This window comes from Sorex araneus, chromosome 10, assembly GCF_027595985.1.
Source record: "Sorex araneus isolate mSorAra2 chromosome 10, mSorAra2.pri, whole genome shotgun sequence".
Taxonomy (NCBI): domain Eukaryota; kingdom Metazoa; phylum Chordata; class Mammalia; order Eulipotyphla; family Soricidae; genus Sorex; species Sorex araneus.
The window spans coordinates 34,636,720-34,659,411 of NC_073311.1; the positions used below are offsets into that span (position 1 = coordinate 34,636,720).

The following is a 22,692-nucleotide window of genomic DNA, read 5'->3' on the forward strand; positions in this document are numbered from 1 at the left end:
CTGGAATTCTAGGAAGCTCAAAAAGGAACATATCTAATCTATAACATATTAAGAGTGTGAAAGTATATACATTACACTCTTCAGAAGAAAGCAAACTGAAAGTGAAATAAAAAAACCGTTATGAGAAGTTGGTTCCTAGGAGGGGGAAAAAAGGTGAAAGCCAAAGGTGCATTAAAACTTCAAAAAACAAATGACCACCTGGGTATTAGAACTATAATGTAATAAGAGATTACTTTTATGTTGTTTACTTTTTTTAGTCTTGTTAATTTCCATAATAATAACATGTTGACCAAAAAGGGAATGTTTTAAGCAAAACTTCATTAATGATTCCTCTAAAAATTATGAGTTTAATTTCAATTGTAATTTAAACAATATTAAAATGTAATCTGTCAATACCCAGTGTAAAGTTAAAACAGTCCGTAAATAAATACAAAATGGTTAATATCTTGGTCTGTAGTCTCTTTAAAAAGACAAAGTAATTGTCACAGAAGACATCTATTAGAAAGAAATGGGTTTTTAATCTTTGACATATTTTAAAAAACAAAAGCAACAATTTAATAAGGATCCTTCCATTGTTCTTTATACATAAAGATGTAAATGCTGTCATGTAATTTAGCAGTTACATTTATAATCAATAAACCTTCAATTACTGCATTTAGAAATTACAGTATTTACTGAGCTAAACTTTCTCACAAAATAAGGCACAACTACATGATCACAAGTAGTAAACACAATACAAATAAGAAACTAAAAACAAAATGAGAAAATATTCATGCAAAAGTATCTACAGAAACTATGAATATATATGATCCAGTTCATGGAAGTAGAGAATGTCATACACATATCAGCATAATATTACAATCATTACTGCTACACAGAAAAAACTTAACTATACCCAATTCTATTTTATACAATTTTACATAAATTTAGTAAGTTTATGCACAATATTAACATCTGTAACAATAACAAACCAATCATTAAAATTCAGGCAAAGGGCAATTAAGACACAATAACCTGTGGCACATTATAATTACAGAGATCATTCATCAAGCTCATGTCTAGGAATATTAGATTAATGGCACATTTAAATATATGGATCAAATCATCCATGGTTTTATAAGCCAAAGTGCATTTTTTAAAAAAAGCTATAGTCAAATATTTGATGAATACCAAAATATAAAATCATAATTTGCTCTCCACTTAAAAGCTAAACATTTTATGCAAATGCAAGTTTATAAAAGGGGGCTTTTAAGGTTCTTGATACTATAAAATAATCATAAAGCCTTTTAGAGGGAGATGGGAAACTAGCAAATTTGGCAGTTACTATTTAACATTACCATGAGGAAACTATTAAACTAGCTAATTCCACATTAAGAGGTAGTTGAACAAAATGTTATTTGTACACTGCATTGAGGTGTTTGTGTTTTTCCCCCCTCACGTTTTTCAAAATGAACAATTCTTAGACCAGCAGCATTGTACTCTATTTTTTTAAATTCTGCAAGTATACTTAGTTACACACTTACCCAGCAAGATGTGAAAGAAACTCACCTTGCTGGGGTTTGGAATTTACTACGTGATGCCAATATGCTTAGCATTATTAGAGTCAAGAACTGGTTCTCTATATATGCCTACTCCAATTACAGACGGAATAATACGACCAGCAGATATCTAAACTGTAGCGCCAATAAGGGCTTAGAGTATGACTTTTTAAAATTAAGAGAATATGAAAACCCTTTAACTTTTGTTTCCAAAACATCTTAAATTAGTGAGAGTTAATAGCAAAATTGAGGTTTCTAATATTATCAGTATGACTTATGGTAAACTGGGATGGGGGTGACAGAAGAGTGAGATAGGCAGGTAGAGGGAGGGCTGTAAAATGAGACAGACAAAAAATAGAAAAACCGCCCTAACGCATATGATTTGTCTGTGGTTTTACAATTTTGGTGAATATATGGGCAGGGAAATAGAACAAAAGAAAGGACATAAGTGCACCCAATTAGGAGATTAAGAGAAGCATCATTCTAATCCAGAAAAATTCTGATGCTTCATTATATTTTAAAAATAAAAAAATGCTGTAAATATACTTTTCTAATTATGCACTTAAGTCATTTATGTGTAAAAAGAGTTGGCTAATGAAAATGTCTAACAGTAGCTTAATTTATAGTATCCAACTATCATTTTAAATTAAGAGCAATTATATTTTCTCATTAATATATGCTCAAGGATATATGTTTATTCAAGTTCAAGGGCTTAATCAGTGTCTTCAATAGCTACTGACAACAAGTTTTACTTAGTACTTTTTCATGATAAATGAATGTGGCAATCTTACACTATATATATATTTGGAGCATAAAAATGACTTCATTTCAGTAAGATGTTTTAAATAAAGTCTACTATAAATGAAATATTAACTACCATCCTTCCCTGCTATAATTACCAAATGATTGCACTTACAGAAATGTAGCAACTACACATTTCTTCTCCAGAAAGAGACAATATTTTTCTATTCAGACGATTATTTTCCAAATAAAATTGAAAAAGTTCAATGTTACTGCTTAGCATGCAAATGAAATAATTTAAAATAATCTTTAATTAGCTATTCTGTTTCACTTCTAATTTAACTTTAGGATTCCTAAATACATTTGTTTTTGGTGGTACTCTTATTCTCCAGCTATTGTCTGAAAGTAGCCTATGTTTGCAAGTAAAAGATATGTAATCCCAAATTTAGGACCATTTAAGTTTCAAATCCACAACTTAAATTCTTCCCTAGTAGATCTAGACTGATATAAAAAGTATAATACTTAATGTCTTATCATCATTTTGTACTTTTTCTCACAGGTAAGACTTTAATACTATTAGTTACTAGCTTTAGGATGCAAACATAGAAATAATTACTGAGAAGCTGAACTATGCTTGAGAAGCCTAAATCAAAAAAAAGTGCAAACTGATTTTTAAAAAGTTCAGATTCCTAAAGATGCTGGAGAAACAAAATTAAGGTGTAATATTAAAGCTAATACCAGGAGATATCCCACGTACAAGAAACTGAGAATTTGATCATTACACAGTTTCTCTTATTCATCCCCCAACTGGAGGTGTGGGCGAAGTTTCAAAGGATTCTTAATAAAAAATATGTATTTAAAATTAGATAGAATGAGAAAAAGAAAAGTTGAACCCAAATCTTTAAAAATACAAGCCCAGGATAGCCATATGTAAGGAAACTGGTTTTTCAGAGGTTTTCATGAAATCTCTAAAGAGAATTTGATCAGTATTGTTAAAAAGATAACCATGTTCAAGTCATGGTTAATACATAATTCTCTATAAAATGTGTTTAGAATACACACAGCATATGTAAATTTGTAACATAACAATATAACTGAGCTATAGTTAAGAGAAAATGTTTTATGGTTCTGTGCATGACTTCACAAAGAGAATATTTAATATAATTAATGTATTATTGTGCAACATATATTATGTGATAACATCATCCATATACATTTCTGTACACTAAATTTGGGAGAAAGAAGCTATAGAAATGTATTTATGTTATTTGTGAACAATGAAATTATATTTAAAAAAATACATTGCTATTTTCTGTCCAAAGTTTATTTACAATTCATTGGCTAATTCTAAACTTGGTGTGAAAACTGTTCCAGAGGTTAAATGGGGAAAAGTAATGAAAGATAAGCCCAAGTCTCACAAAAATAGAAGAGTTTTACCTGATATAACATTCCAAAATATATGAATTCTAATTTGGTATAGTATTGTAACCACTGTCCAAATCAAAGATTAGTCCAAGACCACTAATAAGGGTGTTTATTAAAAATCTATTATTCATATAATATTACTTTGAAATTGTGATAACTCATTACCCTTGCAAATCATTGAAACATGCATCACAGACACGAACAGGCTTCTTGGAAGAAGGAGTTAAGGCATTTTTAGCTGAACATTCAGCACAGAAGATATTCCCACACTGTCTGCAGTGATGCTGTAATGAAAAAAATTCAAACAATTTCAAACATAAAAAATTATACCAAATATACAAGTGTTGCTATACAGCATGAAAGCATATTAATGTTCACACTATTAGAATCTAATAATGTAGTATTTTAATATTAAGCTCTTAAAACTAAATGTTTCTTATCTATGATATTATCCAAAATATTTTATACCTCAGAAGAATCCTAGGAGGCATGTGTAGTGCTATTAAAGCACTTCTATCAGTTGAAAATGATTATTTGCCAAATGCTTCAAGCATGATTTCAATATGAAATTGAAATATCAAGTGACAATACTATCATACACTTTTATCTCTGCTTTCCTTCATTTAATAGACTGAAGCATATGCATTTAATATTCATGCACTCCTTTAGAAAATGGTTGCTAGTCAGTAGGAAGGTAATGCCTAAATATAAAACTGAAATTTGAACAAACGTGCTAACTCGAAACAAGATGGCATAAAGTATATTCTATGAAGTTGCAATTTTATTTAATTATTTACTTTGGTTTGGGGGCCATACCCAGCAGTGATCAGGGCTTACTCTAGGCGGTAAGCACCCGTATGGGGTGCCAGGGATCAGACCCAAGTTGGCTGCATGCAAGGCAAGCATCTTACCTACTTTTCTATTTCTCTGGCCTCCCCTGGAATTGCAATTTGATCAATAAATGTAAGAATGTTTAAAGTCTGTCAAATGTAGGACTGAGCTATAAAATCCAGAACCAGCACAGCAATATAAACCAAACCATTTACCCGTCTCACTGTCACTGAAAAGCCTTTCCCACAGGCCATACAGTTTTGTACTTCATTGTCTTCAGCCCACTTTCTATTCAATGCTTGTGTATGTTTGATCTATTTGGGGAAAAAAAAGGAAAATTTCAATACTGAGGTATTTAAATAATGATGGATAATTTCTAATGGGAATTCATGTTTTCATACAATTTTAACTATAAGCACCATAGAATAAAAATTTTAAAAATCAGAATACTTTGATCAACTTCCCCTGTCAAATATTATTATATTCATAAGTCTGAATGACAAATAATAAAATAGAAACAATAATAATGAAAATGGTGACATAAATCAAATTTTATTCCTTTAAGGTATTGGTAATTTCCAACCCTTAATTGGTATTTGTCATTTATTCTTTTGATCAATATTATTTGAACTCTGAGCTTATACTCAGATTACTTCTGTTAATACAAAATTATTACCTATATCCTAATGCTCTTAAATTTTTGTAGTTCTTTCCCAGTACTGACATGAATGATGGCTCTCTAACACCTGAGGTACTCAGACAGAGACTTTGTATTTTATATTTAACTATCCATTACACCGACAATACTGCTATGGAGAATGCAGGTACTAACTATTCAAATATATTTATTAAATGTATGAAAAAAGTTTCAAAGGCTGACTGATGCTTTTCACTGAGATAAATTCTACACTAAAAAGCCGGCTCTCATCACCAGGTGACTCACCTGAAGCGACTGATTTTCTCTGCCCAGCTCTTGCACGGCTGCAGTCGTATTATCCAGCTTTCTCTGCAGTTCCAGCACTTTTGTTTGAAGCTTTTCTATTTCCCCTTCTCCTTTAATACATCTAAAATACGTTGAAATAATTTTTAGAAGATAATTAATGCCACTTAGAACATAGAGACTTATAATTTTTAAGTATAAGATATTAATTTCAATTACCTGTTAGTTTTTAAATGGTTATTTAAATAACTAAGAGATATACACTTTACTTTAAAAAATCTAGATGAACAAGGGATGTGGCTTAGAGCACATGCCTTGCCCTATATGAAGCCCTATTTTTGATCTCTGATAAAACACACCACACACACACACACACACACACACACACACATATACAGAGAGAGGAATATTATAATCTTTTCATCACTTAGAATGGGAATAAACTAATTTTAGTAGACAGTCACCTTTCTAATAGTGCTCTCCTTTCATCTTGATTATTCTGAACCGTTGCTTCTAGTACCGCAATTTCACCCCGCAAGTCATCCGTTTGTTTCTCGAGTTCACTAACCCGGCGCTGACTAGCCTGCCACTCCTTCTTTACAGTGCCTAAATTTTCATTTAAAGCTGTAATCTGCATGGTAAGTTTAGCTTCACTTTCTTCAAGCTTCTTCATTCCTATTTCTTTTTCCTTTATTTCAGATTGCTGAGAAAAGGAAAAACAGTGAAGAAATAAACTTGTTACAAAAGTAATGCAAAATATATTTAAGCTAGTTATTGAATGTTAAATACTGGTGACTTCTTCAAGAAAGAAGGCAGTAAAACATATTTTATTATGCACTAATAAAACTGATGCCACAAACATCTGTGTAATCTGTGTAATTTGAACTGGCTCAATGACCACAATATTATTATAATAATGGCTAGCAAGCCTTTAGATAATCTTGCAAGATCAATTAAGGAAAGCAACTGAGATTCTTCCTTTTTTTTCACTAGAGTAGGGCATACAGTTATGAATTATAAGGTACTCTGGAGATAAAGTTGCAACTTCCTTATGTATTTAATTTCACATGCATCCTTTCATCTCTATCAAAGAAATGATATACACCTTTCAAAACACTCTGTAAATTCAAAATTGTAATTCACTTTTATTATTATTATTGTTTTGGGGCCATACCTGGTGATGCTCAAGGCTCTGCACTCGGAGAACACTTCTGGTGGGGTGGTGCCAGACATCAAACCTGGGTTGGGCATGTGCAAGGCAAGAGCCCTACCTGCCATATTATTGCTCTGAACCCTCAAATTGAAATTCATGGGGTCAGAACAATTGTGCAGCAGGTAAGGTGCTTGTTTACATAAGGTTGACCAAGGTTCGATCCCTAGCACTCTATATGGTATTCCAAGCCAACCAGGAGTGATCCCTGAATTAAGAACCAGGGAGTAAGCCTGAGCACAGTCAATTATGGCCCCAAAACAAACCCAAAAAAGGCAACTCTTCAACTAAAATATCCAGTGGTCAAGAAATCTGAAGCTTTTTGGACTGAATTCAACAGAGGAAAGCCAGATGCTTCCCATTTGGCAGGCACAACACAGGGAAGGAAGAGTAGACTTCGGCCATCGTAATTCCAAACTGGAGTTTCCGTTCCCTACATCAACATTCATTTTGACCAGACAAATGAGTTTAAAATTACTAGCATTCACGTCACTCACCTTCATCTAAAAAGTACTGGGTTTGTTTTTCTGGCATCCAAAGTGTTTGCAACTTTTTGAATTATGATTTTCTTAAAAAAATTATATAAGGCAAAATACAAATTACAGAGTGGAAACAATAAAATGCCAGGTATTGATATAAACCAAATCTTTTCAAAACCAAAACTAAAATGTAAGGTACATATTTCAATAACTTCTATGTAGAAAACTCATCTCTTACTGGACTAATTTACAAAATCAATTATAAAACACAAGTACCACATCAACTCACTAATTTAGTTTCCTTCTCAATAAATCCTTTCTTCAGTTCACCTTCTTCTTTTTTCATCTGTTCTTTTAGCATTTGTTGGTTTTTCTTCTCTTGTTCAAGAGTTTCTTTTAGGGAATCTAATTTCCCTTGAAGCTCTAATTTCTGCTGAATTAGGAGCTGTTTGGCATCCTTGAGATTTGTTACCTCCTATTAAAATAGTTAAGACCAAAAATAAATATGAAAAATATTTCAAAATGTAGATATGTATGCAATTTGTCGTAACATATAAGAGTTTTATTTAAATTCGAGTACTTTACATGCATATGTTCTGATTAAACTATGTGAAAAATCTTTACCCTTCCTTTTTTTTTTTTTTCATTTAGCAAGGCATTTATTGATCACCTTCAGAATCACACACTGTTACATTCTGGGGATAGAATACAAAAATAAATCATAAAAACACCCTACTTTAAGAAGAGACAGTCCGATATAGCATGATATAAAGAGAAAAATTACACAGCAACATGTTAAGTGTGCCAAGTCTATCATTATGGTAGATATGAAAAATATTATAGAAGTACTCAAAAAAGAACCTGACCTTTCTTTTTTAAAAAGATCATTTATAAAGTAAGTTATAATAGTTTTTTAACTAATCCCTAACTAAGCTTACAAAAGATAAAATTCTTTTTCCAAATAACAAGAGATTATTAAAGGAACCAATCGAGAGAGGAGTATTAATAAACAGAACTGAGGTCAGAGAGATAGCACAGCAGTTAAGGCACATGCTTGGCATGTGACCAACCTGTGTTTAATCCTCAGAATGCCATATGGTTCTCCAAGTCCCTCCAGAAGTGATCCCTGAGCACAGAGCCACAGAGTATGCCCTGAGAACTGCCAATGTTGCCCAACGCCCCTCCCCCACCAACAAAACCAAACCAGCCCCCCCCCAAAAAAAAACAGAAAAAAAACAGGACTCCTCAAAATCTTAATATGTCTAAGTTTACTACCTATAAACGTAATTTTCTAAACCAAAATTCTTCATTATCATCAACACAGTCTAAATCTCTGAAGCAACTATTGTTTTATTCAGTCATGTGAAAATAAAAGCAACGGTTTCAAGATGTATGTAGATATTGTGTAACACAAGAGCACCACAAAACAATGTTCACAGCATATGAAATTCTGAAAAAAAGGGCATATATTTAAATGTATGCAATAATAGTACAATGTAGAAGGAAGAACAATATTTATTATCATAACATACCTTTATGCTTTCTTGCTTGTGGGACTTAAGTTCTTCAATCAATTTAGCAATTTCTTTTTCTTGTCTACACTTAATTTCCTCTATCTCTGTCAATTTAGATTTTTCATTTTGTAGTTCTTTTTCTTTCAGTGACTGGAAAAATAATTTTTAAAATGATTTTAAAGTACTTAAACTGAAGGGACAGAGAGTTCAATGGAAGGAACATATGATTTGCATGCTGAAAGCCAAGGTTCAATCTCCAGAACCAAGCGGCCTCCCAGGTGCACTGTCACAAGTGACCCCCAAGAACAGAGCCAGAAATGATCACTGAGCACTGATGAGTGTGGGCTAAACACACACATACACAGACACACACACACCACACTCCAAACACACACAGACACTTTCTCTCTTATTAAAAATTAATATAATAGAAAACCCCCCTACTATTTTTGACATTATCACTGTCCCTTTCTACCTAAGTTAATTTGTACAAATAATTATTTTCTCTTGCCTTTGTGAAATTATTATACAACATGAACAATAATAATATAATCACTCTAGAACTGAATAGTTAGTATTATAAAATGTATAGTATCTGGCAAGAGTAAAAGTAGTATAAAATCTAGCCCAAACTACCATTAGTAGGTAGAGTTTTTCTTCACTGCCATTATCATCTTCTTCATCATCACCATCATCTTTGTAAACCTATCCTTAAACAGGGCACCAGGCTAGGGATATTACATATTATCTAATGTAATTTCTATAATATGTAATGCACTTATATCTTCTTTTTTACACAACTAAAAGAACAAAGGTTTAGGGAAGTTAAATTATTAGGTACAGAGTCAAAAATTTTAACTGATTATCTAAAGCACTTACAACTGTAAGAATTTACAACTTTGTTAGAACTTACAAATTAAGGCACATGAATTTTATTCCAGACTTTTCAGCTCTACCCCACAAATCATCTCAAATTTTTTTAAAAAAAAATTTCAGAAATTACACAATTTGGTTATAAAAAATATCAAAAATAATACATTGAGGATAATATTCTATCAGCTGATGGACCACATGATTTCAACTTCAAAACACAAAGTTCATGGAATCTGAATATCTCTTCCACATAAAAGTTTGATTTTTAAATGCAATGTTATGAATACAATGCTTTCAATTTATATTTTAGCATCATTTATATAAAATACACCCCATTTGTCCTCTAAAACAAACAAAACAATTGTTTCTTCATTTTCAGAATTCTTAAAAGAATTCTTAAAACAATTCAGAATTGTTAAGCTTGTTAACAAGCCTATCTCCTTACTCCAGCGAGCACTGCTGAGTATGGTCCCCGAACAACAAAAAATTATATTTTTACAACTTCATTCACACATCTAAAGGATAATATACTATAAGAAATAGTAGAGGAATTATACATGTAAAGGGAATGTTATAAAAAAGTTTTTGTAAAACTACAAAGGGCAATAAGAAATACGGATAGAATTAACAATGAGGTAGTAATAAATAGTTCTTGGCATTAAAATTTCAATTATCAAAAGTCTTTTTAGAAAAAAAATTAAAATTCAAGAGCTGTTGAAAACAGAGGTAATGCCTTTAAAGGGTTAGAGGCTGCACTGGATGATCTGTGTGGTCATTGCAACTGGAAGAGACGAGATTTAGTCAGAAAATGAAATACCTTTTCTTTTTGAGTATCCTGTAAAGCTTTACATTGTTCCTTCAATTGCTGTTCTTTCTTTGATGAATCCTGCTCCAAAGCAGCCTTGGCTGTTTTCAGTTCTTGGATCAGTTTATTTTGATTTCCAATTTGATTTCTATTTGAAATTAAGTCCTCCTGTGCTAGAGAAAGCTTCTCTTCTACAGACTTATAGAAACAATTTTCCCAAATTATTATACATCACTTTAAAGTAGATTTCAACCAAAATATATCAGTTAACATAATCATAGTGAAGTATAATATACTATAAAATGTGTTATGTGCTCAGCAAGATCATGAAAATGACAAAGAATTCTAGATAATCATCCCTGATGCGTGTGAGAAAACATTTATAGCAGAAAATGTTCAATAATTCTGAAGTAATTCTAAAATTTTTAGAAATATTTACTGATTAAAAATATGAAGAAATATAAAATGAATAGTGATCACAACAAACATACTGCAAATATATATACAGTTAAAGACATGAAAAAATTTTAAGGAATATATTTCAATTCTACATGTGTACACATTTATTTTATAGTATCTATGATGTCCCCTGATATGCTAAAGTCTTCAATAATTAAGATTACATTAATTCTGAGTAGAGGACTAAGAGACAAAAGCTAACCAAACATCTGGCGGCTTGATTTTTAGAAAGATCATTACCCATCACCCAATAACTTCTCATCAATGTAGAAGCAGTGCTGGCAATTAACCTCATACATAGTTACTGGCTGTTCTAAGGCCTAAAAACTCTGAGAAGCTGAAAATGAAGACATCTGATCTATTATTCTCCTTTTTGAAATAGACATGGTAACAGGAAGGGAAAAAAATGGCAGGAAGACTGCCTCCTTACTATTGCTAAAAATGTTAGCAATAGTGATGTTTGGTGTTCCTCTACCAACTAGAAGCTGATGTCTTTATTCTGGAGACAAAGTTCCACTTGAAAAGGAGATAGAACAGAAATCAAGGAGGATCCCAGCTCACTAAGCTTGATGTCCAATCTTTTTTTAAAAAAAGAGGAAAATAAATAAATAAATACAGATCTTATTTAAGGATTTTCTTATTCAGGATTTTCTTCCTCAAAGAAAATGTTTAGGGGCTGGAGAGATAGCACAGCGGGTAGGGCATTTGCCTTGCACGCAGCCAACCCAGGTTCGATTCCCAGCACACATATGGTTGCTCGAGTACCGCTAAGAGTGATTCCTGAGTGCAAAGCCAGGAATAACCCCTGTGCATTGCCGGGTGTGACCCAAAAAGGAAAAAAAAATGTTTATTCCATACAAATACTTAGAAGTCTTTCTGATATAAACTTCAATATAAAGTGTTTCCAAATAAAACAAACAACCCTAACTGACTTCTTTATCAGGAAGGATCTAAAACCATCTTTTCCTGCTAATCAAGTAGAGAGTTATTAATCAGGTACACTATACTGAAGCAAACAGAAATTTTAAAAAAAGAAAAAGATCCTTGACTTAAAGAAGCCAACACTGTAAACTGAAAATCAGAGCCAGGATGTAAGACAGAAGCTATATAAGGTGCACTCCGTATGTGCCAACTATACAGAAAAATGAGAAAAACAAAAGGGTCCACATTGCATGTGAAAACTTAGTAAGCTATCATAAAGGGTGAGAGTGATTTCAGAAAAAATAGAGTGAAATATCACAATACCTAAACCAGTAGAAATTGAATCATTAATTAGTGGTCCTGAATTAGGATTGTTTCATGAAGTCTTTCCTCAAGATATCAAGATGCCTTGACATATTGGTCTATCCTGCCAATTAATATTCATCTATATCACTTAGTGGTATACTGTCATGCATTTTAAATGCTCACCCTAAATACTTTGATACAAACCATGTTTTGAGTAGGGATTTCCTTAACCCCCACTATCCATTGGAATAGACAAATGCCTGTATAGATTAATTAGTAACCTTGACCCTATACTAATTACAGTATAGTAGCATAGCTAAACAATTTTTTTCTGTATGTTTTTTCAGAAAGCACAGATTTTTTTATCTGTTCACCAAATTTTCTTCTTTCAAAACACAACCTTTGGCATTTCTAGTACTACTTTTTCTTGCTATCTCATAAAATGACATAAGAACTAGTACAATGCTAAGATTTATATTTATTCTAAAATTATCTTCTATTTTCCACTTAGTTCAGGGATCAAAATTCACATGTAAATTCAAATTAAAGTCTACTCCTAATTTTCTCAACAACAAAGAGACTTAGAGCACAGCAAATCTGAAATGTTACGAACAAACTGGAGTATTTTCTAAATAATCCAGTAGAGGGGGCTAAAGCCATACATCAGGACCACTGAACTCCAAAGGCTGCCTTCAGAAGGTATCTGTCTTATTTTAAGGTTCCCAAAACCTCCGTTTCTCAAGTTCAAGATCATGTATCACTGAAGTAAAAGAAAAACAGCAGATGGCTGACAACCATCTCGTAAACTGAGCTATATATTCATTTGAGCTTTCTAGTAATTTATTTGACAAAACTGATATCCCAAGTAGTTCAGATACTTTTCACTTCAGAAGCATTAATATAAATTTACCAATATTCTATGCCATATAATTTTTTAATTTTTCCAAACTGACAGTAAAAGAATTAGAAGCCATTAATGGCTATGACCCAGAAGAACTAAGGTCTAACATGGGCCTATTACTGTTCAGCACCAAGCCAGTCCATTTCTCATCTGTCCATGGAAGCTTGGGGACAGAGATAAACCCAGATATTTATAAACCACATGGGAGCTTTATCACTAGTTTTTGCTTTGGCCATACTTATATTTGAATTATTCTGCCAAAAATAAAATTATTAGTATGCAAATTATTTTGTGGCATAGTAAAAATAGTTGTTAACTTCATGAGAAATATTGATTTAAAAGTTCCTAGTCCTATGACTATGGTAAATAACATACTGACATGAAAAAGTATGACTTTTCTAGACTCTTTACATTCAGTTTCATCTCTTCCAACACCATAATATCATTCAAATTCATTAACACTCTTCATCCTCCTGCTACCACTAGGCCAAGTTACCATCATCATGCACTAAACTACTGCAAAGTCTCCTTCTTCTACATTCAGCCACAATCTATTCCTTAAAGCTGTAACCTAAAATATTAAGCATTAATCTAAAATACAAATCTCAACAAATTCTTTCAGTGGCTGTTCAGTGGCAATCTTCTTCATTAAAAAAAGGTATCTTCAAAGGTGACACGAAACTAAGCAATCTAGTAAAAACAGAGATCAACAAATGGGACTACATTAAACTAAAAAGCTTCTGCACCGCAAAAGATACAGTGACCAGAATACAAAGACTATCCACAGAATGGGAAAGGATATTTACACAATACCCATCAGATAAGGGGTTGATATCAATGGTATATAAAGCACTGGTTGAACTCTACAAGAAGAAAACATCCAACCCCATCAAAAAATGGGGCGAAGAAATGAACAGAAACTTTACCAAGGAAGAGATACGAATGGCCAAAAGGCACATGAAAAAGTGCTCTACATCACTAATCATCAGAGAGATGCAGATCAAAACAACCACGAGATACCACCTCACACCACAGAGACTAGCACACAGCCAAAAGAACAAAAGCAACCGCTGTTGGAGAGGATGTGGGGAGAAAGGGACCCTTCTACACTGCGGGTGGGAATGCCGACTGGTTCAGCCCTTCTGGAAAACAATATGGACGATTCTCAAAAAACTAGAGGTTGAGCTCCCATTTGACCCAGCAATACCACTGCTGGGAATATATCCCAGAGAGGCAAAAAAGTATAATCGAAATGGCATATGCACATGTATGTTCATCGCAGCACTGTTTACAATAGCCAGAATCTGGAAAAAACCCGAATGCCCTAGAACGGATGACTGGTTGAGGAAACTTTGGTACATCTATACAATGGAATACTATGCAGCTGTTAGAAAAAAGGAGGTCATGAATTTTGTATTCAAGTGGATCGGCATGAAAAGTTTCATGCTAAGTGAAATGAGTCAGAAAGAGAGAGACAGACATAGAAAGATTGCACTCATCTATGGCATATAGAATAACAGAGTGGGAGACTAACACCCAAGAATTGTAGAAATAAGTACCAGGAGGTTGACTCCATGGCTTGGAGACTGACCTCACATTCTGGGGAAAGGGCAACTCAGAGAAGGGATCACCAACTATAATGTAGTTGAAGGCCATGTGGGGGAAGGGAGTTTCGGGCTGAATGAGGGCTAGAGACTGAGCACAGTGGCCACTCAACACCTTTATTGCAAACCTCAACAGCTAATTAGAGAGAGAGAACAGAAGGGGATGCCCTGCCACAGTGGCAGGGTGGGGTGGGGGGGAGATGGGATTGGGGAGGGTGGGAGGGATGCTGGGTTTACTGGTGGTGGAGAATGGGCACTGGTGAAGGGATGGGGTCCCGAACTTTGTATGAGGGAAGCATAAGCACAAGAGTGTATAAATCTGTAACTGTACCCTCACGGTGATTCACTAATTAAAAATAAATAAATTAAAAAAAAAAAGCCTATAGGGGCTGGAGTGATAGCACAGCGGGTAGGGCGTTTGCCTTGCACGCGGCCGACCCGGGTTCAAATCCCAGCATCCCATATGGTCCCCTGAGCACCGCCAGGGGTGATTCCTGAGTGCAGAGCCAGGAGTAACCCCTGTGCATTGCTGGGTGTGACCCAAAAAGCAAAAAAAAAAATTAAAAAAAATGAAAAAAAGCCTACAACATCTTATGAATAAAATACTTGCAGAATATATATATGCTATATGGAAGATTCTGTGATTTTCAAAAAAATCTTTTTAAAAATGTGAATGTAACTGTTTTACAAAAACTCCAACACAGGGTCGAGGGATGCAGTTCATGGTAGAGTTCCTGCCATAGCAAGCTGGAAGCGAAGCTTTCATGCCCATATGGCATAGTGTGTGATCCCACTGCCATCAGGATCCCCAGTGTTTGTGTGTCCTAAACAAGTATTTGATCTCTGGCACACTGCAATTACGTGCCTCAGAGGATCATGACCCCCTAGCAAGCTCAACCACTAAGTGTACCACCTTCAGCTAGGACCACCAACAACATCCATGGGAAGGGAATTCAAACACAAGGAATAAATATTTCTCACCTTGACAAAAAGAAAAATAAGAACCAGATGACTCACCTATGAGATTATAAATAGATTACAAATGTACCATTTCCCATAAAGAACTGATTATCACTATATTAAAAATTATTTACCATATTATCATTCATTTTTAAAAGCATGATACTTTAATCAAATACCATTTCCAAGGACAAAGTTTCTTAATATTTAAATAATGTTTAAATAATTAAGGTTAAGTTTATTTTGTGCTTTAATTTTTCTCATTTTAATCATGAGGCAATAAACTTGAGAAGCTGACAACTACATAAAACTATAGTCAAGATTTCCTGACAAGCAACAATAAAACTTCTTGCATTTTCACAAGCAATTTATATTGTAAACAATTTCTCATACATCCTAACTGCTGTCTTTTCCAAAAATTATTTTTAAAGACAGCAAGTCTTTAGATAAGTTAACAATGTAGCAATTAGCATATTTCCAAATTACTTTAATTTTTAAATACCTATATTCACATATATTAAATCTAAAACAATTTAATTTTTAAAAACAGGTTATTTAACATGTGGTAACATAGAAAACAAATAAGAAAGTCCACAAATACAATATTATATTGCACACTTGGGTTTGAATCAACCATTTAAATAATAACTGAACAATTTACTGAGATTTCATGAAACAATATAATTTACTATACCTTAAGATCTTGCCTTGTGGCTAGAAGTTCAGATTCCTTCCCGTAGAAATCAGATTGAAGCTGTTTCAGATTTTCTTGAGTTTTTTCATAGGTGTTCTGTAATACTGCCATCTTCTCTTTCTCCGCTGCAAGTTCCTGCGATGCTTGTGTTGACTGCTGCTGTAGTTTATTCTCCAGCTCTGTCTGAGATACAGAATAGATATATGAAACAGCATGCACACCAAAAACCAGAATCAGATGTAAGGTGAAATCCACATAATGAAGAGTCATGAGAATAGAGTGGACTGTATTTATCACTAAATTATTCTACCTTAAAAATATACATATAACTTGTTTTAGAGTTATAAAGGTAAAGAAATTTTAATATTCCAAGTACCAATCTAAAACCCAAAAAATTAAAAAGCAATTAAATAAAGAAAAAAGTCCCTGGAAAGCCCTAAATTTCAAGGCCTCAGGAGACTGAGGCTAACAACTACAATCTAACGGAGGATGCTGTGCTTGTTGTTTCAGAAGATTAACTGAATTTCAGATGGAATCAAGAAGAAATAATGAAAGCACAAAAACAGTCCTGTGCTAAAGTACAGAGTCTATACTACTTATAACTGAGGAAGTTTTACAGATCATCTTTATTTAATCAAGGCAGAAAAGGAAAACATATCAAAGATCCAAACCATCTAAACTTTTCTGTAATCTCAAGAAAATTCAAGAGGCCTTTCCGGCCCTGCGCGAGATCGACCCCGGAGGCAACTGAACCACTTTGGACACGAGCGGCGCCCCCAAAATGCCTCCAAACTGTGTGCTGGGAGCTTCTGGCCCAGGCGCTGCCAGCGAGTGATGCAATTACCAAAAGAATTTTCCTTGACTTCATATAGAAATCCAAAACCTAATATCTCTTGATTGTCAGCAACGTGTAAATGTTCCTTTTTGGCAGGGCTTAACATGGGGGGAAACTCCAAACAATAGTACTAAGTTTTTTGTTGGAGGGTAAAAGATTGTAGCGATAGAATTCTAGGCAGAATTTTCCCTGGACTTTATATAGAAACCCAAAACCGCGTGGCCGCGGCAGCCTAATGTCATCTAATCATCAGCAATATGAAATGGTTCCTTTGTAATGGGTTGGACTTTGGGGGGACCATAATAGGGTTAAAGTTTGTAGCGACGTGTAATTTCTGGCTGTACTTTCCCTGGACTTTATACAGAAATTCAAAGCCGTGAGGCTGCTGCCATGGCCGCGCAACCTATTGTCATTTAATCATCACCAATATGAAATGGTACCCTTTTAATGGGTCGGACTTTGGTGGGAAATCCTAACAAGAATAGTAAGTCTTTTGCTGAAATATTGAAGGCTACCAAAGTGGTAGCCATCTCTATAGACTGAACTAAGCCATATCCCCACGCTGGCTGAGAAGAAATATCCTTCTTTCTCGGGAAGAAACGCGGCGTGGCGTTAACCATAGTATGATGTCCATTAAGCTGACACGGACCTGGTGGCGTGGGAATCGGATACAAGGGAATAAATTATTATGTACTTGGAACAGCGGGACGCTGGTGGAATCTTGAGCCGGGGCCGATACCAGCGTATTACTTTTGGTTCCAGAAACTGCTTGCAGACATTCTACCAGACTATCAACTAAGCCAGAGCCCCACGCCGGCTGATGACGAGAAATAACCATCTCTTTTGGTTTGTTTTCCCTTTGTCAGGCAGTGTGGTGATTACAAAACAGGCGTGATCTCGGTGGCGCGGGACGAGGGGGGAAAAAATTAGAAAAGTTATGTAACAAACAGCAGGACTTAATATCTCTACATTCTCAGCAATGGAGAGCCATCAAATGCTTCCTTGACAGTGGGACTGTCTTCTCTTTTTTGGGGGGAAACCCTAGCAACAATAGTGAATTATGTGTTGAAACATGGACTGTAACCAAGATAAAGCGTAAACAAAGTGAAACTTATCACTTACAAGGGCGGGGACTGGGGAGGCGGGAGGGGGCGGGAAGTATAATGGGGTTGGTTGGTGATGGAATATGGGCACGGGTGAAGGGAAGGGTGTTTGAGTACTGTATAACTGACATAATCCTGAGAACTTTGTAACCCTCCACATGGTGATTCAATAAAATTTAAATAAAAAAAAAAGAAAATTCAAGAGATATTAACAAATTGCAACACCATTAAAATAGATATACAGTACAAAAATAAACACATTTTAAACTTTAAAAATTAATGTAAAAGTTAGTAAAATTTGTTGAGATGACCAATGACCTACTTATTCTGAAAGCGAATATTCATCCATTATAGGAGAGTACTCTGCTGACAATTCTGCTGAAATGGCTGACAACGTATCTCAAGTGGAATTCCTGATTTCTAATAGCAGCCCCACTCATTTGGGGAAGTTGTTACTTCCCCAAATAAATATGACTATCTACCCAGTTGGATTCCAATAATCTAGAGTTCTTCTTGCTCCCTCCTTTCATTATCTCTGACTAGGTAATCAACAGATCTTGATAATCCAAATTTCTAATATCCATATTGTTACCTCAAACACTTTAGTGTATACCAACATCATGTACTGTCTGTACAACTGCAGTAGTTTTGATTCATATTTCCTCAATCAGATTATACGATTCTCTACTCAAAACTTTCTAATCAATTCTCATTATCCTTGCATAAGACAAACCATTCTACTATCTCATGATCTATAATTTTGCATGGATATTCTGTGGCTCTTATCACCTTCTGTGAGCTTATCTCATATTACTATTCCTCTCTCCCACAATACTTAATTTAAATTGATCTTTGGTTTTTTAGAAAATTCCATGCTTGTCCTAGCTTTCAGATATTTTCCCAACTCACATATTTCATGTACAAACTCATACTCTCTTCAAAGATGATTGTTTGCTCGCTCAACTCATTACTGACTTCCATAGCACCATCAGCAGTTACTTCCCCTAAGGAAATGTAAGCAACATGAGAAAAGTTCCTTGTGTGTCTATACCTCCAACACCTAGAATTGTGCCAAAAGCATAAAATCAATGTCTAGCAATATTTCTTGAATGAGTAGCAGGAAAATAAATTTGAGAGCAATAGTACAAGGATTAAGAGACTTGCTTTGCAAGTGACCCACCCAGGTTGAATACTCATCAATGCATGTGGTCCCCCTCCCCAATGCCCCAAAGCAGTCAGAAATTATCCTGAGCACAGGACCAGGAAAAGCCCCTAACACTGCTGAGTGTGACCCAAAAACAACAAAAAGATGAACAAACAAACAATAGCTGAGAAAAGAAAAAAAAAGAGCCTCAACTAATACTGTGGCATAAGAAATGAAAATATGTGATCTAGGAGGCAGACTAGAGGCAGCGCTATGGATAAGAGAAGGGCACTAAAGCCTTACACACTATCTTGTAATATACTCCTGTCACTGTCCCTGCAACTTTGCTCTAGATTGTTCATATTAAGATTTTCTAGACATCTTTTTCCATGTTGAAGACTACTTGCACTTTACTTCTTTTCACAAACTGGTTTCTTTTCTCTTTCATCACCAAATGTCTTTAAACTAAGCCCTCATAAAGTCTCAATAATGACCATAATGGTTTCTAAAAAACCCAATTTTTGAGCCTGTCTTTACTCAGACTGTTCATTAATTTTTAAAAATTAGATAGCTTGGGCCAGGCCATCATACAGGGGTTAAAACACTTGCCTGGCATGCAAACAATACCACTTTGATCCCAAGCACCATATATGATCCCCTAAGCACCGCTAGGAGTGACACCTGAGCAGAGAGAGGAGAGCAAGCCCTGTGCACTTGGGTATGAACCAAAAACAAAAACAAAAATTAAAAAAAATTTTGATTTTCAAATGATTCAGATGTCTGTCTTTAAGAAGCTCTGAGAGAAATTTGAGGGAAATCTATTTGAGGGAAACCAAAAATTGAAAAAAAAATCATTGTCATAGCTTGATAATAGCCATAAAAGTAAATCCAAAGTTCCAAAGAATATAGGAAGTCATTTATAATTTATCTTTCACAAACTAATCAGCTTTTGCTCTAAAGCAGATTAAATTACATTTCTCTGTTCCTAAAAATCTTTAATCCTTTATTATTAAACATTTAAAGTAGAAATAACTGCATAAGACATACTGTGTTCTGACCATCCAATTCTGTAACCTTATCTCCCTAATTATCCACTGACCGTATGCTCTATAACATTTTTATAATGACATATTTAAAGCTTTGCAAACTTTGCTAATACTGTTTTCTCTTCTGAAGTGTCTAATTTCCTTTGATTTAAACTTTCAAAATTACAGACTCAGTTACAGGCTATTTCCTCTCAAAAATTAGTCAAATTTCCATTAATTTTTTTTTCTTATAGTTCTGATCAAATCCAGTGTCAACTATTATAGCTTTAAAAAATAATTCTCTCTGTATATGTAATAGTACATATGCTTACATATTCTCTTCATATATATACAATACCTATATTAGATATACGTGTGGGATAACATTGATTTGTCTTTTCTACCTTTCCACAGGGAGCTTAGGTTTATCGGGTTACACCCATCACAGTGCTCCTGAGTCACTTCCATTCCTTTGCTTATCTGTAGCAACCTCTTTCTTTGTGCCCGGCTTCCCTAACCGGTCTATTACCTTTCTCCCCTAATCAAACTCTTGTTAACTTGTAAGGTCTGATCCTTCATAGGACACTGGTCTTGTATTCATAAGTGAAATATCGTTTTTTCCTTCTCTTATGTCCTTTTGCATAGTTTACTTTAAAGCAACGTCCTTCTAGTATAGACAATGGAAGACAGTTAATGCTATGCTTTCATAACTGGGAGTTAACTGACTCCGAATAATATTCATTCCTGGGAATCTTTTTTTCTGGACTTAAGCCTCAGCTGCCCTTACTTCCTAGCACCCCAAAAGCAGGGTCCCGATGAGGGACTGGATGGACCCAGAGAAAGCTGTGAGCTACCCTAGCATTGAAGTGGGCCAGGCCAGGGGCTGGAGCGATAGCACAGCAGGTAGGGAGTTTGCCTTGCACAAGGCTGGCCCGGGTTCGATTCCCAGCATCCCATATGGTCCCCTGAGCACCGCCAGGGGTGATTCCTGAGTGCAGAGATAGGTGTGACCCAAAAAGCAAAGAAAAAAAAGAAATGGGCCAGGCCAAAGTGCCACAATACTTAACTATAAGTTAAGATAATGGACAAATTCTGTCATGATCCAAAAAAGTAATGACTAGACCAGGACCCTGCTAGGGTTAGAAAAAATTAATCTGCTTGAGCACTGTAGTCTGAGATCTATAGCAAGATGCCCCAGGACAGCCATCCTATAAGCTTAATATATATCTCTTACTGTGTCCACACAAAATGACTAATATTATGAATGTTTATATGTTTGCTGGACTAAGGAAAGGAGAAACACACCCATAGGTGGAATTTCGCTCTTGGGTGGGTCGTCCTGCTGAATGAGAGTTTGTCCTAGAAGAAGCTTCTCCTGAGAAAAGGATTTTATCTCTGTTGACTGCATGTCCACACTGTGTGTAATCCCCAACCTCTCATGCTTTGGGATATAACCAAAGCTTTTAGAGTGGGCTGGGAGAACCAGAAGGAGGACGGAGAAGAATGAAAGGGAATTGGGAGAAGGAGAATGAAGGGTTTAGGGGAAGGGTGAGCAAGAGAAACGGAGATGAGATTGGAATAAACTGCAAATGATAACAAACAGCCTGGGCCTCATTCCCTCTGTTGTCCGCCCATTGCCACCAGCTGCCCCAGGGTGGGGGAAGTGGTGAGAGACCACCGAACGCAGGCAGCGAGGGAAAGAGAGAACTGCGGCCTTTCATAATTTATTTTTTCAATACACAATAGGTATATATACGTGCTTCCTCATTATATTACAAGCTTCTTGGGGTTGAAAACATAGTACAGCATTTAAGGCATCTGCCTTGCTAAAAAAGACCTGAGTTCGATCTCAGGCACCACAGATGGCCCCACAAGCCCTTTGAGGAGTGACCCCTGAGCTCAGAGTCAGGAATAAACACTGAGTACTGTTGGATGTGACCAGAAACAAACAAACAAAACTCATGAGCCTCTTGATTGTAGGGAGTAACAGCCTATTCATTCCATATTGTTATATTTGGTTTTGAATAAAGTTGGTGCAGAGATGACAGATATACATGTCTGCTTGCTTGCGTTTTGATCCTTGATTAGTGCCTCCCAATTAATATATATCTATAATGCTTGTATATGTGCATGCTTTATATATACACAAGTATGCACATATATGCACATTAAGCCCACTTACACATTAACCTTATCTTTCATATTTCACTGAGTTAGTAATCACATTGTCACAGACCATTACCATATGGTCTACTATACTGACACTAAAATATTTGCTATACTTCATAAAATATCCAACAATTACTTGCTTCCATGTTGCACTGAAAACAGTACTAGTCACTTTAAATACATAACAATTTTGCAACATTATAGCACCATTTTAT

At 34.9% G+C, this 22,692-nt stretch overlaps 1 protein-coding gene across 1 annotated transcript in view; it reads right to left on the reverse strand.

Moving 5' to 3' along the window:
* Nucleotides 1–331: 331 nt before the first annotated feature.
* EEA1 (early endosome antigen 1) overlaps nt 332–22,692 on the reverse strand; it is a 124,526-nt gene continuing 102,165 nt past the window's right edge. Inside the window, exons 22-29 of the mRNA XM_055118289.1 lie at nt 16,202–16,384; nt 10,369–10,554; nt 8,697–8,828; nt 7,454–7,639; nt 5,940–6,178; nt 5,479–5,599; nt 4,751–4,849; nt 332–3,988 (exon numbers count right to left, since the gene is read on the reverse strand). Of these exons, the coding sequence (XP_054974264.1) occupies nt 3,866–3,988; nt 4,751–4,849; nt 5,479–5,599; nt 5,940–6,178; nt 7,454–7,639; nt 8,697–8,828; nt 10,369–10,554; nt 16,202–16,384 (1,269 nt within the window). The 3' untranslated portion in view covers nt 332–3,865. The remainder of the gene's footprint in view (nt 3,989–4,750; nt 4,850–5,478; nt 5,600–5,939; nt 6,179–7,453; nt 7,640–8,696; nt 8,829–10,368; nt 10,555–16,201; nt 16,385–22,692) is intronic.